This window comes from Pygocentrus nattereri, chromosome 9 (genome assembly GCF_015220715.1).
Source record: "Pygocentrus nattereri isolate fPygNat1 chromosome 9, fPygNat1.pri, whole genome shotgun sequence".
Taxonomy (NCBI): domain Eukaryota; kingdom Metazoa; phylum Chordata; class Actinopteri; order Characiformes; family Serrasalmidae; genus Pygocentrus; species Pygocentrus nattereri.
The window spans coordinates 26,092,823-26,110,864 of record NC_051219.1 but is presented as its reverse complement, the minus strand read 5'-3'; the positions used below and the strand labels follow the sequence as shown (position 1 = coordinate 26,110,864).

Below are 18,042 nucleotides of genomic sequence, written 5' to 3'. Positions count from 1 at the left end.
TTTTCCCATCTGTATTCAGTCAAGCAGCTCGGTTATATGGCTAAACTAGTTCTACTGCAGTCAGCATTAGCCAATCCCTTCGCACCGTGGCGTTGTAAATCTGCATACTGCCAGAACTAGCCAATCGGAGCACAGATGATGGGTACTACTTTTATCGCATAGAAACAAACGCGTAGAGCAAGTACAGGAATAAATAAAGGGAGAAATACACGTCCAGTGAAAACGCTCTTTTTAATTTTCGTTGTTCTTTCAGTTGTACTCTTACTCCTGTGAAGCATATGAAAGGTGATATAAGTTATTATTATAGGTTATTATTATTAATAGTAGTGGTATTAGTAGGAGGAGGATGAGTGTTACTAGTAGGTCTGGCGATTATTATGATGGCATTAATGATGGATGGATAGATAAATAAATCAGTCATTTCTCAAAAAGGCAGGTATTATCGATAATAAACCCTGTTCTGCTACAATTTAGCTAATTTTTCCTCCAAAAAAGAGATTTTTTATTATTGATATTAGTGTTTATGTTGCTAAAAATTCCTTAATTTTTCAAAAACATTATAACATTGCGACTATTAATATTATGACTTTCTGTGTCATAATAGCCATGCGATGGACTGGCGACCTGTCCAGGGTGTTTCCTGCCTTCCTTCCGATGTGTGTGTGTGTGTGTGTGTCATAGTTATGACTTACTAAAATGTTCTCATTATGATGAGATAATAAGTCAGAATTATGAAACGCTTTCTCATTATTGTGACTTACTGAAGCGCTGTGTATTTTTCCCAGTGGCTGAAAAGTGCTCCAACGGTCAACCGAGTAACAGCTACCTTTCTTATTTCCTGGTTTAGCTGCAGAACAATGAGGCGGAACGATACCAGCCAATCACAGCAGAGCAGGCGGCCAAAGCCAGCCAATCAGTGGTGCGGAACGTCTAGACCGATCTCTATGGCATCTGCGAGGAGAGGTGAGGCCAGGAGATGATGTGTGGATCTGGGGAGCTGCTGTCTGGAAGACCCGTGATCTTTATTTTCGATTTTTATTTTCCAGTCGACTCGGCGCGAGCAGGCTGGGGTTAAAGCTCTAGAGATTTCCGGAAATATTCGGTTTGTGTTTTTTGCTGTTATTTTGATTTTTGTTTGTTTTTAGCTGCAGTGCTGCTGGGAATTTCACTATCACCGCCCTGTAATTCACGTGAGTCACATACAGGCAGTCAGTCACGGTCTTAATTGCGTTAACTTTAAACAGGAGAGATGCTGCTGGTCAGTTTGATCTCACAGTATTGATCAAGGCTGGAGAGGATCAGCAGCAGCTGACACACATGGTCAGAATTTCACCACACAGATGGTTCTCCAAGGGTTCTTTAGTAAGGGAATTGTTCTCTTTAAAACCATCATTTCTATATTGAAGCATTTCATCAATTAATGGTTCTCTGCATGGTGAAATGGTTCTTCAGATTGATGGAGAATTTGTTGTATGTGGTTCTATATTAAATCTGTATGAAAAAGGTTCTAGATAGCACCAAAAAGTGTTCTGATGTTGTGACGATGTCAAGCTTGTAACAACAGCGGAACCCTTTTTGGTGGTGTACAGAACTGTATACACCACAGTCTCCATCAGTGTGAAGTGTTTCACCATGAACTGTTTAAGCATGAAACGGTTCTATATAGAACCAAAAAGGGTCTGCTATGGTTACAAGCTTGACGTCGTTACTATACCAGAACTCTTTTTGGTGCTATATAGAATCAGTTTCAAAAAGGTTCTGTATAAAACCATAAACAACTGGTTCTGTATAACATATACAGATTGAGGGAGAATGTGTTGGATATGGTTCTATATATATAATGTTTTTTGAAAGTGGTTCTATATAGCACCAAAAAGCGTTCTTCTATTGTTACAAGCATGACACCATCACACTAGAAGAATCCTTTTTAATGTTATAGGGGGGCTTGGACCCGGATTTTCTTTTCTTTTTCTTTTTCTGTTCTGTAAAGCTGCTTTGGGACAACACCTCTTGTAAAAAGCACTTCTTTGCTTGCTTGCTTGCTACAGGTTCTGTGCAAAACACTTTCTCAATCAATGTGAAGTCACCATGCAAAGAGCCATTTAAGCATAATGGTTCTATATAGAACTCATAGTTTTATATAGGACCATTCCCTTTACTGAAGAACCCTTGCATAACCATCTTTTGTAAGTGTGTAGTGACAAAATGACTAAAGCAGTGGTAGAATTAGCCACCAAAACATCCAGCATCTATCAGCAGATGAAGTTCGCACAGCTCCGTTCTTTTTCTTTTGAATGTTTTTGTTCTAAACTGAAATGCTGAAGCTCCAAAGTGAGAGATGTGATCAACATTTAAGCAGAGCAGGAGCTGAACCACCACAAAGAGTGAAATTCATCTCGAAAAAAGGAATTATTAACTAAATGTTAATGATAAACAAGGAGCTGAGAAAGAAGTAGATTAATATCCTATTGCAAAAAAATATCTATAGTAATGATATAGTACACTCTGTAAAAAGATGGTTCTTAAAGGGTTCTTTAGTAAATAAAATGGTTTTATGTAGAACCATGAAAACCATGAGAGGTTTTTCAGATTGGTGGGTAATATGTTTAAGAAAGGGTTCTTCTATTGTTACAGTGTTTAGCTTGTAACAATGGATGAATAATTTTACGGTGTTATATAGAACCCTTTTAACACTGTCCATCAATCTGAAGAACCCTTTCACATTGCAAAGAACCTTTTAATCATACAAAGGTTTTTTTTGAGAGTTCATGGTTCTATAGAACCGTTACCTTTACTAAAGAACCCTCAAAGAACCATCATTTTAAATGTGTACTATAATTCACTATAATGTATAATACGCTCGCCTTCTTCTTTATTTCTGTAGATCTGGAATCGTGGTCTTAATCCACAGTGCTACTGTAGTGTCCTGTAGTAATTATTCAAAATCATATGAATTTTTCAAGTAGACAATCTTTTTGTTTTACTGTTATCATTTGAAAATATGTGAATACATGGAACTGAGTAAATGTAAGTAGCTACTAGCTGCTTTAAGTTATCATTGATGACCACAGCACTGCCCCATGGTTAAATAAAGTCCTGTAAATATTGACTTTCTGTGGGCCTGGTTGCAGATCAGATTTAACACTGCTGTTGGCATAAGTAGCACACAGAAGAACATCATATACCACAACTAAATTGTGCAGCCTTGACTTCTCTCACTTTTATTAGGTTTTTGATTCATGTTCATTGTGTTTTATTTCAGTTTAACAAAGAAGTCTCCCTACTTCCATGATAAATAGAGTGCCCCATAACTTAGTGCTGTGTGATGTTCTAAAGCACAGCGGAGGTTTCATATTAAAATACAGATAAACAAGTGCAACGGCACAAAGATGGTGTGCAGCAAATAATACAGTCACAAGACGTTTATCTGATATTTTTTCACATTTTGACAGTGTATGTTTGATTTTGTGGCTTGTAAGCCTAAAAAGTTATAATTATACACAACGTCAATGGTTCTTTAGAACTCCTCTGTTTAGCTAATACTCCGTCAGTTAGACTCACTAGCATAGCACACTTTCCTCAAACCTTGAAACACACATAATCCAAACCTACAGCAGTGTAGTCTCTAGAGCAAAATTATACAAAAGTATCGCCCTTCTGCTAATATATCTTGAAGGTGGAAGTGTATTTTTAAAGTGTTTTGGGGCGGATACACGCAGCTGGATGTGCTTCCGATAGCTTGTTAATTCTTCAGCTGAATTATTAACATAGCTAGGTTAGTGCAGTATCACTAATGCTAGCTTGCTCCACGGGTGTACATTAGCCTGTTTATCAGTAGCTCACAGTTAGAATGTTGAGTGCTGTACGTAATGCATGATTGTATTGATAGAAAACTGATGGACGAATCGGCAAAACTGGTACTAATTTTAAAAATCTGTCAGACCGATGAGGCAGATGGGTGCAATGCTAACGTAAATGCTAATTGTAGGCTGGGATATCTTTTAAAAGGGGAATTCCACCAATTCTATAAACATCCCTGCACAGGTCAGTAGTTTAATATGAAATGCCACATTGTAGAGAAATTTATCAACTCAGACTTCTTTACAGTGGTGGTGATAGGAACCAGAGGTCACCATGTGTACAACACAAATATAGCCATTTTATTTACTATCCAAAACCACTACTGAACCTAAACGTGCCTTGGAATACATGGAATGTACATGGAATGATGATGATGGAATGATCATGGAATGATGATGATGTTAAAATAGTGGAAAATCTGAAGTAATACGTTTTCTTTGGGGACTGTTTTACCAGCATGTACCCTGAGTAAAAAGAGTACAGTTTTGTGCCATTTTAGTATTTATAACCATTTATTGTAATAACTTTGTGTGAGGGAGCTTTTAGAAGTGGATGTTTGGTTCATCACCGTTGAACCATTTTGACCCTGTAGAACGGAGCATTTCACACCAAACCACTCTGAATGACTTTGTTTTCATCTGAACTGTTTAATTATGCAGACATTTAGAATTTCCCATTTAAATAGGATGCAGTAGAATCGATTATGTGGTTTTGGACACTGTGTGACATCTTTAAACATGGACAGAAGGAAACAGCATAGCTGCTATGCTGAAGACTTTTGTCCATTGTTTTGACATACAGTTTACTAGTGAGGCATAAGCTTCTACTATATATTAGCTGGATAAGCCTTGTACTGCCAGTGCAAAACTAAATAATCAAACTAAATAAGGCACCAAGCAAGTCTTTGGACTGACTGCAGCAGAGATAAGGGGAGTGAAACAGTGTGAATTGGTCTGTGTTGCCGTAACACTTATTCCTCCATAAAGGCTCATACCATCCCCCTTTTCTTTTACACTGATTAGCGGACAAGGAGAAAGCATGAGAGAGTCATGTGAATGCCGAGGATGAGGCACAAACAGCTGGCAGCAAAGCGGACGAGTCGAGGCTTTCCACAGCCAAAAAACTCCTTCAGCTCTTCGCCAAGAAATGAATACGACCACCCAGCCCCCGCACATCATCAACGACAACGTGTCGGTCGGCTATGTGTTGCTCCCTTTCTTCCTCATCACTTTAATTGGGATTATTGTAGCAGCGGTAGGTGACGGAGCTGGCCAGTCACATGACTGTACAGCCTTCATTGTTGTATTTAGCTGTATACACTGCTCCATATGGAGTTCTTGTGCATGGAAATGTAGGGGTTAAATTGAAGAATGCAATATCACATGATGGAATGACTCAAATGAGTAACCTAATTGGAGGGAAGAAAAGGGAGCTTTTATATTCAGCTGTGAGTACGCCTTCAAGCAAATGCTCCTTAACAGGAAGACTTGAGCATCTTTCTCCCAGTTTTTTTTTTCTTCATTTTAGGCAAAAATTGTATGTGAAAATAATTCTTGTAATTCTGACAGGCTGTAATTATGGTATCAAAAGTGATTGTGAGTGTATGATTACATTATCACATGCTCTGTTTTCCAGGTGATGTACTTCAGGAGGAAGCAAAGGTAAACTCACCTCTTCAGCAATTCATCCATCATTTAAACGTAGTGGCAACATAATTAGACACGTCAAAAAACTCTTTGGTGAAAAATCAAGTGTATACAGTTTTCCACTTACCCTGATGAAGTCGATCAGCCAAGTGTTTGGTGTCCGGATTTAGTTTTCTTTAGTTTAGCGCTGGAGCTAAGAGGAAGCAGACAGTAGAAGTCAATCGTCACCCAAATTCTTTTCTGCAAATACATCCCCAAAAACTTCCCTCAACCCTCTTAAATGGTGTCCAGGTCTTTATTAAGGTTGCACAGATCTTTGTATGTGGTTTAGGCACAATATGACTTAGTGAACAGATGAACAAAACTTCACTGGAGATCAGTTGTTTCTTTTTTAAAAACAGGCTGACAAATTTGTGTGATCATATCACCTGGATGCGGTTTGAGCAGCTGAAAGAAGTTTTCAGGATGAATTAGCAGAAAAAAATTAGGTGACTATTGACTTCTACACTGTGTGCACAATTATTAGGTAAGTGAGTATTTTGACCATATTGTCATTTTTAGGCATATTTTCTAGCTCCAAGCTGGATAAACTTGAATGCTTAATGGATTTAAGCCTAGCAGGTGATGTGTATCTGTGTAATGAGGGAGGGTGTGGCCTAAAGAGGTCAACACCCTATATCAAGGTGTGCATAATTATTAGGCAGCTTTTTTAAGCTTTTCTTTAAGCAAAATGGGCCAAAAAAGAGATTGAACTGACTCTTAAAAGTTAAAAATGACCAAAAGTCTCTCAGAGGGATGCAGCAGTCTTGAAATTGCTAAGATATTGGGGCGTGATCACAGAACCATCAAACGTTTTGTTGCAAATAGTCAACAGGGGCGCAAGAAATGTGCTGAGAAAAAAAGACACAAAATAACTGCCAAGGATTTGAGAAGAATCAAGCGTGAAGCTACCAGGAACCCATTATCTTCCAGTTCTGTCATATTCCAGAACTGCAACCTAGCTGGAGTATCAAGAAGTACAAGATGCTCAGTGCTCAGAGACATGGCCAAGGTAAGGAAGGCTGAAACCCGACCACCACTGAACAAGACACATAAGCTGAAGTGTCTAGACTGGTCCAAAAAGAATCTGAAGACAGATTTTTCAAAGGTTTTATGGACTGATGAAATGAGAGTGACTCTTGACGGACCAGATGGATGGGCCCGTGGCTGGATCAGTAACGGGACAGAGCTCCACTTCGAGTCAGACGACAGCAAGTTGGAGGTGGGGTACTGGTATGGGCTGGTATTATTAAAGATGAGCTGGGTGGACCTTTTCGGGTTGAAGATGGGCTCAAAATCAACTCCCAAGCCTACTGCCAGTTTTTAGAAGACACTTTAGAAGAATCTGCATCTTTCAAAAAGACAATGACTTTTATGCAGGACAGTGCTGCATCACATGCATCCAAGTACTCCTCTGCATGGCTCGCCAGTAAAGGCATTAAAGATGAAAAACTTATGACGTGGCCCCCTTCCTCACCTGACCTGAACCCAACTGAGAACTTGTGGCCAATTCTTAAACGGGAGATTTACAGTGAAGGAAAACAGTACACCTCTCTGAACAGGGTCTGAGAGGCTGTGGTTGCTGCTGCACAAAAAGTTGATCGTCAACAGATCAAGAAACTGACAGACTCCATGAATGGAAGGCTTATCATTGTTACTGAAAAGACGGGTGGCTATACTGGTCACTAATTTTTATTTTTTTTTATTTCTCAGAAATGTTCATTGGAAAGCTTTGAGTTGTTTGTTTATAATTCTCACTTGAACAGATGAAAATAAAAAAGTGAGATGGGAAATGTGTGTTTTTCATTTAGCTGCGTAATAATTCTGCACCATTATAGTTGCCCAATAAATGTGCACATATAGATATTCTCCTAAGAAAGCCAAAACTTCACTTTATTTTTCTTAAACATTCATATTTGATGTTTATTAACATTCTGGATTAACTGAGAGCACTGTAGTTGGTCATTAATAAAAATAATCCTCAAAAATAAGACTTGCCTAATAATTGTGCACACAGTGCAGTGCTAGCAATGCTAGACACAGCTCTCGCTGTAAAGTAAAAAAAAGCTAAATTTGGATACCAAACATGTCTGGGCTGTTTAGGGGTAAGTGGAAAACTGTGTAAATTAGATTTTTATTTTTTGCCAAAAAGTTGGATCCTTAAAGAAACCTTACATTGTTTTAAACCTTATTTTAATCTGCCATAATTGTATTGTACCATAATTTACCATGAATAATTATTTCAATATATTTCCCTGATCTGAGAGCTGAAAAATTGTTGATACAGAACTAATGATGGGCATTTGCTGAATTCCACACACTCTCTTGCCTAGACAGATAGCTAACAGAAAATTGAACAGACCAATATGAAATGAAATGGTCTCTGTTTCTCACTGTAATAGAGAGCAGTAGGAGAATTTAAAACATGCAATATTATCACGGAAACCTTCCAGTGATATACGATAACAAACATGAGACCATTAAACTGCAGGTATGAGCAAAGCAGATTAAGATGCATGCTTGCAGCGTTTTCAATCATATCAGACTTGTAGGACTTTCATGTGTCCGGCGAACTTGCATGTCAGGTGTTTTCAGGGGTATATATCTGAGCATACACGCCAAACATCATAAAAGAGCCGGTTTAAACATTTTACGTTTTTTGCTGGTATCAAACAAAACGAGGACCTAAAGAAGCCACTTAAAGAAGGTGACAAATTACAAATAAATTTGTCAGAGATAAAAGACAACACTGCGTCAGATCCGACTGTCAACTTAAATTGAGAAACCGCATGTAGAGGAAGCGTTCTAGCAGAGAACGTTTTAATATGTATTGCTGAGAAGAATCCTTCTCACATGGCCATGTGGTGTGTTGTTATTGTTATGAAATGTGTTCTGTTGTGTAATGGTGATGTGAAATTTTGGGAAGTCTAATTTGGGGAAGTTACACAGAACCTGTTGCTGAGTCTTACATTACATTACTTAAACTCCCGTAGCAAAACTAATCCAGCTCTGATACGGCTTATAACCCCAATTCCAATGAAGTTGGAACGTTGTGTATAACATAAATAAAAATAGAATAAGATGATTTGCAAATCCTTTTCAACATATATTCAATTGAATACACTACAAAGACAAGATATTTAATGTTCAAACGGATAAACTTTATTGTTTTTTGCAAATATTCACTCATTTTGAATTTGATGCCTGCAACACGTTGGGACAGTTGGGACAGGGGCATGTTTACTACTGTGTTACATCACCTTTTCTTTTAACAACATTCATTAAGCGTTTGGGAACTGAGGACACTAATTGTTGAAGCTTTGTAGGTGGAATTTTTTCCCATTCTTGCTTGATGTACAACTTCAGTTGCACATTTTCAATGGGAGACAGGTCTGGACTGCAGGCAGGTCAGTCTAGTACCTGCACTCTTTTACTACGAAGCCACGCTGTTGTAACATGTGCAGAATGTGGCTTGGCGTTGTCTTGCTGAAATAAGCAGGACGTCCCTGAAAAAGATGTTGCTTGGATGGCAGCATATGTTGCTCCAAAACCTGTATGTACCTTTCAGCATTAATGGTGCCTTCACAGATGTGCAAGTTACCCATGCCATGGGCACTAACACACCCCCACACCATCAGAGATGCTGGCTTTTGAACTTTACGCTCATAACAGACTGTCCTTTTCCTCTTTGGCCCAGAGGACACGACATCCATGATTTCCAAAAACAATTTGAAATGTGGACTCGTCAGACCACAGGACACTTTTCCACTTTGTGTCAGTCCATCTCACATGAGCTCAGGCCCAGAGAAGCCGGCGGTGTTTCTGGGTGGTGTTGATATATAACTTTCACTTTGCATGGCAGTGTTTTAACTTGCACTTGTAGATGGAGCGATGAACTGTGTTCACTGACAGTGGTTTTCTGAAGTGTTCCTGAGCCCATGTGGTAATATCCATTACAGAATGATGTCGGTTTTTAATGCAGTGCCACCTGAAGGATCGAAGGTCACAGGCATTCAGTGTTGGTTTTCTGCCTTGCCGCGTACTTGCAGAGATTTCTCCAGATTCTCTGAATCTTTTGATGATATTATGGACTGTAGATGAAATGCCTAAATTCCTTGCAACTACACATTGAGAAACATTGTTCTTAAACTGTTGGACTATTTGCTCACACAGTTGTTCACAAAGTGGATGCTCCCTTTCAGGGATGCTCACTTTATACCCAATCACGACACTCACCTGTTTCTAATTAACCTGTTCACATGTGGAATGTTCCAAACAGGTGTTTTTTTGAGCATTCCTCAACTTTTCCAGTCTTTTGTTGCCCCTGTCCCAACTTCTTTGGAACGTGTTGCAGGTATCAAATTCAAAATGAGTGAATATTTGCAAAAAACAATAAAGTTTATCTGTTTGAACATTAAATATCTTGTCTTTGTAGCGTATTCAATTGAATATAGGTTGAAAAGGATTTGCAAATCATCGTATTCTGTTTTTATTTATGTTTTACACAACGTCCCAACTTCATTGGAATTGGGGTTGTATTATTAACGCCACATTTCACTACACGCTTGTCTAATATGGCTTCAGATCGAAAGGAAGTGAGCCGTGCTTTCCATCAAATGAAAGCACAGTCTGTTCTTCCCTTGTGGTTGTGGCATTGACCAAACAACAGGTCACAACCATAGCTGATTGTTTCACTTGGCCACTATGCCAGTCTATTAGAGAATATAAGCAGAACTTTAAAACTACCTAGTTAATTTGATTTTAAATGAGAAGCATCAAGCCAAGTCACTGCTTTTAGGTCACAAAGTCCAGCCCAAATGGGGGCATGTTTTTCCTACAGAAGCGGCACTTAGTTCACAAACTTCACAGCAAAAGCTTCCTACACTGTTTGTGAAAGTGTCTTGCATCAACATGTTGTGTTGCAGCAGAGGCGGAAAGATGAGAAACACCGCTAATATATCCCGCAGTATTCACAGTCACATCTATGGTAATGTAATATGATATGATTGTACATATTATCAGATTAGTCCTTTGTTACGTTCTGTGTTTTGTAGGTCTGTTTGTTTTGTTTCTGTTCTGTTTCAGGTCAGGTGTTGTGGTGGTGATTGGCTGCTCTGCTAAATTGGTTGCTTGTTGCTCCGCCCAGTTGTTATGTTCTTATGTTGTTTGTTTAGTAGCAGGATTCTTAGGGGTGACCTGCCTTTTTTTTTGTTGGGACTTTTGCCTCTGTTTTTTGGAAAAGAGTAGGCAGGGTAGTTTCCTTGTAATTTATTTTCTTTTGGTTTGGTTTCAGGGTAAGTTAAACATCTCTTTCTTTTAGGTGATTTGTTTGTTGTTTTGGCCTGGGGTCATCCGGAAGCTTTTAAAATCCTGCTATTTTTGGTTATTTGTTTCAGAAATCGGTGAATCTCGAGAACTGTTCAGAATAATAAAACAATCTGCTCTACTTAGTTTTTTGTGTTTTGTTTGGTCTGAGGCTGAGTGGGCACTCACTCAAACCTTTTGTGCGTCCTACCCCTAGAGGACGTAACATCCTTGCAAAACATACACAGTAAACCTCTGTGGATTTTACCAGAATTAAATATAATGTAATATGTGTAAGTATAAAAACGCCTTATTACACAGTGACAACAATAAAGAAAATAACATTTGAATTTAATTTAGCAAGTAAAAGTGTTCAGGCTAATTTCTTATGCTGAATATAGAGCAAGGTTTTAAAACTAGGGTATCCAGTCTCACCCTCAAAGGGCCTGTGTGGCTGCAGGGTTACATTCCAAACAAGCAGGAGCTCAACTGATTCCACTTCTTTAATCAACTGGTTCCAGTCAAACAACTGATTATATGATCTCCTGTGTTGCTAGAAAATCTGCAGCCATACCTGCCTTTTGTATAATAGACTGGACACCCCAGCTTTAAAACCATTAGCAGTCATTATACCATTGTATACATGAGAAAACTTAGTAACTTAGGAAGTTCACTCTGTTTTATCAGGATTGACAGGCTGTGGCACCAGCTGCTTCCAGTTTACACATACGACCCTTCAGAAGAGCTGAGCGAGGCTGAGCAGGAGACGCTGTGGAGAGAGGAGGACACCAAGGTACGTTACCTCTTAAACAGTTTTAACTTTAAAGTCGGTGTGAATGAGTGATCATTAATAATGACGTGCATTCTGCCTAACTGTGATATTCGAGTATCCGTAAGAGTTAGCGAACGGATATTCAGTTAACAGATTTTTGGTTGCTGTGGTATTCTTGGTGGTTGCTAAGGTGTAGCTGGGCCGTTGCTATAGGACCCCTGGTAGTTGCTACGGTGCAGCTAGGCTATTGCTAGGATTTAGTTGCATCTTAGCAATGGGATGTCCAAAATGCTCATATAGGTGTGATGGTCAGGTGTCCACATACTTTTGGCTAATACAAAACAAGTGGTTGCTAAGGTGTATCTATGCTATTGATATGGTGTCCCAGGTGGTTGCCTAGGAGTTGCTAGGCCATTGGTATGGCATCCCGGTTGGGGTGTAACTAGGGTGTAACTAGACCATTGTTATGGTATCCATGATGGAGGCTAAGGTGTTGCTAGGCCATGACTGTGTTGTTTACATGATTGCTAAGATGTAGCTAGGCCATTGCTATGGTATCCCTGGTAGTTGCTAAGTTGCAGCTAGGCCATAGGGTTTAGCTACACCTTAGCAATGAGACGTCCAAGAAACTCATATAGGTGTGATGGGCAGGTGTCCACATACTTTTGGCTAATAAAAAAACTAGTGGTTGCTAAGGTGTAGCCATGCTATTGCTATAGTGTCCCAGGTGGTTGCCTTAGCAACACCTACACCTTACTAGCTACACCTTAGCAACCACCAGGGACACCATCGCAATGGCCTAGCTATATCTTAGTAGCCACCAGGGATACCATAGCAATGGCCTAGCTACACCTTACTAAGCCATTGGTATGGTATCCCAGGTGGTTGCTAATGTGTAGCTAGGCCACTGCTATGGTATCCCTGGTGGCTACTAAGGTATAGCTAGCTGCATCTCAGCAATGGGATGTCCAATGAGCTCATATAGGTGTGATGGTGTCCACATACTTTGGTATGGTATTCACGGTGGTTGTTAGTTCCTAGTTCCTGACTATGCACAAAATGAGGTCCATAAAGACATGATTTGATGAGTTTTATTGTGAAGGAACTACAGTGGCCTGCACAGAGCCCTGACCTCAACCCCACTGAACACCTTTGGGATAAACCTTAATGTCGTTTGCAAACCAGGCCTTCTAATCAAACATCAGTGCCTGACCTCATAAATGCTCTTTTGACTAAATGAGCAGAGATTCACACAGGCATGCTCCAAAAACTTGTGGAAAGAGTGGAAGCTGGTATAGGGACAAAGCATGGCAACTCCTTATTAATGCCCAGGGTTTTGGAATGGGATGTCCCACAAGCTCAAATAGGTGAGACGGTCAGATGTCCACATACTTTTGCCATATAGTATATCCCCCAGTTAACTGATCTTGAACAGTTTCCCAACTTTGGTTTCCCAAAAGATCTTTAGCATAATAACATTGTTATTCTCTCAGGTGAAGCATCATCATTCTCAATAATATACAGTGATCGTGAAAACTGCCATTTGTTGTGTTTTTCTCAGGTGGTTCGGGGCTGGATGAATAATTACCAGCAACACTGGCCTCTAACGAAGGACCCTAATGCCTGAGGAGTGAGGTGCCGAGCTGGAAACTGGTAAAAACTGGAGTGACCATGGTGTAGCACAGCGGCTGTGGTTTATTGGAGGCCATGGTTCAGTCACAGCCATTTCCATGGTTTTGCTCGCTGTGTTACGGTCTCAGTCATCTTACCTTTGGCCCTTCTTTGTAGTCCTGAAAGCTGTGCTAATGCTGGCTGTAAAGCACTGGACTCTGTGGGATGGAGAGATATTTACTCCTCTGGTCACATGAAGTCAGCAAGACTGAGAATTCACCTTCTGCATTTGCGTATTTATGACCGACTGTTCTCTGACCTCTGTGCTACGACTTTTATTCTGCTTTTTCAATTTTTTAGGTCACTTGCTATAGAATTCACATTACCAGTTATGTTTCTTACATTTTAACTATGCATATACATAGAGGAGCGCTGCTAAACAACACTGCAGTGCTGGCTGTTTCGACGTATATATCGTCACAGCGTCACTGTCAAAACAAAACCTTGCATCATAAATTGGTACTTTTTCAGGAGGGCTTTAACTTTTAATGTTACATCTTTAATGAACGGCTGGCATTTCCACATGGTGATAAAGGGCCTATATAATGGAAAAGATGTTTTAAGCTTAAATTAGACTTTAATGCAGTATGTAAACATTGTCAAAGTTTTAAAACTTGCCATTCACTCCCCATATATACAAAGTAAGTTGTAGAAACAGCTTGTCATGAAATTCAACATGTTTACAAGTATTAAACAGTTTAGCCCCACCCTTACACTCTGAAGCTACTAAGAGCATAGACATGTTTGGATATTCTATTAATGTTGTACAGAAAGGAAATATGTAGGAAATACATAAGGAAATATATGGGTGTCAAATGTGGGTGGGGCTAAACCTTCATTAAAGTTGTTAACTTTTGCAAAATACAGTTGGACACGAATGATTCTGATAAATCTAAAGGTCAGGAAAACCAACACGTTTTACATATATTCACCTATTCAACCTACAGCAGTTTAGCCCTGCCCACTCCCTCTGTTATAAGGTGTGTTTCAGCCTGGAATGCTTTTTGAATGAGGCATGGCTCAGAATAACCAATCAAAACAGATTTCATTTACATATATCATTCTGAAAGACACAGTAACAAAAGCAGGCTGTTTAACAGATAAATAGAGGGTGGGAAATGGTCATGTAGAAATGAATTACGACATATGACGTAAGAACCCACAAAGATGTTAGAAGTGGACTTGAGGGGGAGAAGAAAAACAAGAAAATGTAGGATTAGAAGTCATTTGTCCCATGTGTCCCATCCAGAATCATCACTCTCATATTGGACAATACTAACCTTTCAAAGAAGTCACAAGATTCAGTTACTACAGTATTACAGTGCAGGTGCAACTCCACTATTCATATTGAGTTACTGGTTTATTAGAAACCCCTACCTTGTACCTGGCCATTTTATTGGAAACACCTAACCTATCACTCCACTGTGTGGGTGTACAGTTACAGACTGTTGTCCATCTTTTGCAGCACAGTCTATCAGCCCCCCTCTACGTCATAATCAAATCACCCACTGTTATGTATGTATTATTTGGGTGGTGGTCCATTCTCAGCACAACAGTGACCCCGACATGGTAGTGTGTTTGGTGCATCAGCGAGTGTATCAGACACATTGGTGCTGCTGGGGATTTTGTACACGTATTACTGCTAGGTTAGACCAATCAAGAGTGGCTTTGTGGTCTGAAATTAGAAAGTGACAGATGAGCTACACTTGCTGTAAACCAGCAAGGTGGAGCAACAAGAGAGGGTTTCTAATAAAGTGGTCTGTACGTGTATGTGGGGCAGCACAGTGGCGCTGTGAGGCATGGTGAAGGAGGGGCTGGGTTTGATTCCTCAGGTGGGCGACCGGGGTTCTCTCTGTGTCGATGTGGTTTTGCTTCAACTGGCCCTGTGCGTGTGTAAATGTATGTATGTGTATTTGCCCTGCAATGAACTGGCGACCTGTCCAGTCCAGTGTTTCCAGCCTTCCACCCAATGAGTGCCGGGATAGGCTCCAGCACGCCCACGTGAGAGTAAGTGGTTTAGGTAATGAGTGTGTGTGTGTGTATATATATATATACAGGATCTCACAAAAGTGAGTACACCCCTTACATTTCTGCAAATATTTTATTATCTATCTATTATCTACTATTATATAATATTTTATTATCTATTAACTATCTTTTCATGGAACAACACTATAGAAATGAAACTTGGATATAACTTATATCCTAACTAGTAGTCAGTGTATAGCTTGTATAGCAGTATAGATTTACTGTCCTCTGAAAATAACTGAACACACAGCCTTTAATGTCTAAATAGCTGGCATTCATCAACATCAATTCATCAACTTGGTCTGCATGGACGTCATCCCAGAAGGAAGCCTCTTCTGAAGTTGATGCACAAGAAAGCCTGGGAACAGTTTGCTGAAGAACAGTCCAAGAACATGAATTACTGGAACCATGTCCTGTGGTCTTAGGTGTCCAGTAGCAACTTGTGCAGGTGGTCACACAAAATTGACAGAAGGCAGTAAATCTGTGTGTGTGTGTTTTATGTATATATGTATATATATGTATATATGTATATGTATATATATATATATATATATATATATATATATATATATATATATATATATATATATATATATATATATAATGTGTGTTTTTTTAACACACTCACTGGCCACTTTATTAGGTACAAATTGCTAGTAAAAGGTTGGACCCCCTTTTGCCTTCAGAACTGCCTTGTTTCTTCGTGGCATATTTTCAACAAGGTGTTGGAAACATTCCTCAGAGGTTTTGGTTGGTTATTTGAGTTACTGTTGCCTTTCTATCATCTGGAACCAGTCTGCTCATTCTCCTCTGACCTCTCACATCAACAAGGCATTTTCGTCCACACAACTGCCGCTCACTGGATATTTTCTTATTTGGACTGTTCTCTGTAAACCCTAGAGATGGTTGTGCATGAAAATCCCAGTAGATCAGCAGTTTCTGAAATACTCAGACCAGCCCGTCTGGCACCAACAACCACACCACGTTCAAAGTCACTTAAATCATCTTCCTTCCCCATTCTGATGCTCAGTTTGCACTTCAGCAAGTTGTCTTGACCACCTTTACATGCCAAATACATTTGAGTTGCGGCGATGTGATCGGCTGATCAGCTATTTGTGTTAACAAGCAACTGAACCTAATAAAGTGGCCAGTGAGTGTGTATGTATGTATATATATGTATATGTATATATATATATATATATATATATATATATATATATATATATATATATATATATATTTATATTATATATAAACCCATGCACATACCCTGGTCGCCAGTCCATTGCAGTCACAGTATGTGTGTCTATGTGTATGTAAGCCATTCATTTTCTTTTATAAGAATGGACAATGCAGGTAACCAAAACCTACATACCCTTTATTTGACCCACATAGGAAGCTTTTTGTTGTTTGCAGGATGTTTGGAAATGTACAATTCTTCATACAGCATTTTACCCATATGTTCGCTTCTCATTCTCTAGACACCGGAAGATTTGCGGCTAGGAGTTTTACATGCTTGTTTCAGATGTTTACACTTGTGTTTGAGTAAAGACTTGTTTATCTGACACACTGTAAAGTCAGAGAAACCTCTGTCCCTTTAAATCCACATTATCATGTGACTATATAAATAATATAAAAGGTACAAGAACTTTTCTTGTTTGTGAAAAGCTGTAAAAGCACTCTGGTGTAACTTGATCACAGGTACTAACAACGGCCCACGTTTATCAGACTTGGAGTAATAATACTGATCTAGGATCAGCTTATGCCTTTCATCTAACATTCATTAAAATTCCTTGACCTTATGAGACCTGAACTTAGATCGGTGTTTACTCTGAGATGCTTGATAAATTTGAAGCTGGAGCCACACTGAACATGAAAAAACCACACGCTCTGGTAGTCTTATTGCTTGCATAGGAAACACCCAACTCCAAAACACTTGGGACAGTAGGACAAATGTAAATAAATATACTTTTTAAATGGGAGACAGTTCTGGACTGCAGGCAGGTCAGTCTAGCTCCTGAAATCTCATATTTTCATGCAAAGCTATATGCATGACCTAAACCCAACAGAGCGACTCTAGAGAAATCCGAAAAGGACTTTGTGCTGACACCCTCCTTCCTACCTGGTTAAGCTTCCATGACAAATGGGAGAAACTTCCAAAAGAATGGTGTGCCAAGCTTGGAGGATCATTTCCAAGGTTTTTGGAGGTGGGCATTGCTGCCAAAGGTGCTTTAAACGAGTACTAAGTGAAGGGTCTGAATACTTATGTATATAGAATATTTCAGTCTTTTATTTTTAATAAATTTAAAAAACACTTCAGTAAGCTGCTTTTTGGTTCATCGTTGTGGAGTATTGTGTGTAGACTGAGGAGAAAAAAACCCTCAGCATGAAGTGCCTTCACATATGTGGAAGTTACCAACTGCCACTTCCCCAGTTGCTGGCAACAGTCAGGATCGTCTTTTCCCTCTTTGGCCTGCAAATTGATGAGTTTTGTGGTGGCAGAAGGTGGCAGTGTTTCAGGATTTTGTTTAAATACAGCTTCTCCTTTGCACAGCATATCAGTTTTCAATCCAGTGCCGTCTGAGGGATCAAAGGTTACAGTCTTTCAGTTGTGATTTTTGGCCTTGTCCTTTACACAAAGATTTCTCTGGATCTTTTAAAATCATGAACTATGAATGGTTAAATCAAATTCCTTGCAGTTGTGTCCTGAGAAACATTTCC

General features: G+C 39.4%; 1 protein-coding gene and 1 long non-coding RNA gene across 5 annotated transcripts; both read left to right on the top strand.

The window, feature by feature from the left end:
• The first annotated feature begins 228 nt into the window (after positions 1-228).
• Positions 229-14,006, top strand: smim29 (small integral membrane protein 29). 4 transcript variants are annotated; one of them, XM_037541012.1, is made up of 6 exons: positions 229-285; positions 848-963; positions 4,884-5,115; positions 5,497-5,522; positions 11,538-11,643; positions 13,184-14,006. In XM_037541012.1, the coding sequence occupies exons 3-6, from the start codon at positions 5,008-5,010 to the stop codon at positions 13,247-13,249; spliced, it is 306 nt and encodes a 101-aa protein (XP_037396909.1). In that variant the 5' UTR covers positions 229-285; positions 848-963; positions 4,884-5,007; the 3' UTR covers positions 13,250-14,006. The 4 variants fall into 4 exon arrangements, with proteins under 4 accessions (XP_037396909.1, XP_017553688.1, XP_017553687.1 ...); XM_017698199.2 differs by lacking the exons at positions 229-285; positions 848-963 and adding an exon at positions 990-1,102; XM_017698198.2 differs by lacking the exons at positions 229-285; positions 848-963 and adding an exon at positions 1,032-1,190.
• LOC108427750 lies at positions 10,068-10,992 on the top strand. The gene is made up of 2 exons (XR_001857880.2): positions 10,068-10,533; positions 10,632-10,992. It is a non-coding gene; the product is annotated as an uncharacterized LOC108427750 (long non-coding RNA).
• Positions 14,007-18,042: the final 4,036 nt, after the last annotated feature.

Bases quoted from the DNA above. Each gene is read 5' to 3' on its own strand.
- smim29 (XM_037541012.1), top strand. From the start codon at position 5,008: ATGAATACGACCACCCAGCCCCCGCACATCATCAACGACAACGTGTCG. The intron at 5,116-5,496 runs GTAGGTGACGGA...TCTGTTTTCCAG, and splicing joins TTGGGATTATTGTAGCAGCG to GTGATGTACTTCAGGAGGAA. The intron at 5,523-11,537 runs GTAAACTCACCT...CTGTTTTATCAG, and splicing joins TACTTCAGGAGGAAGCAAAG to GATTGACAGGCTGTGGCACC.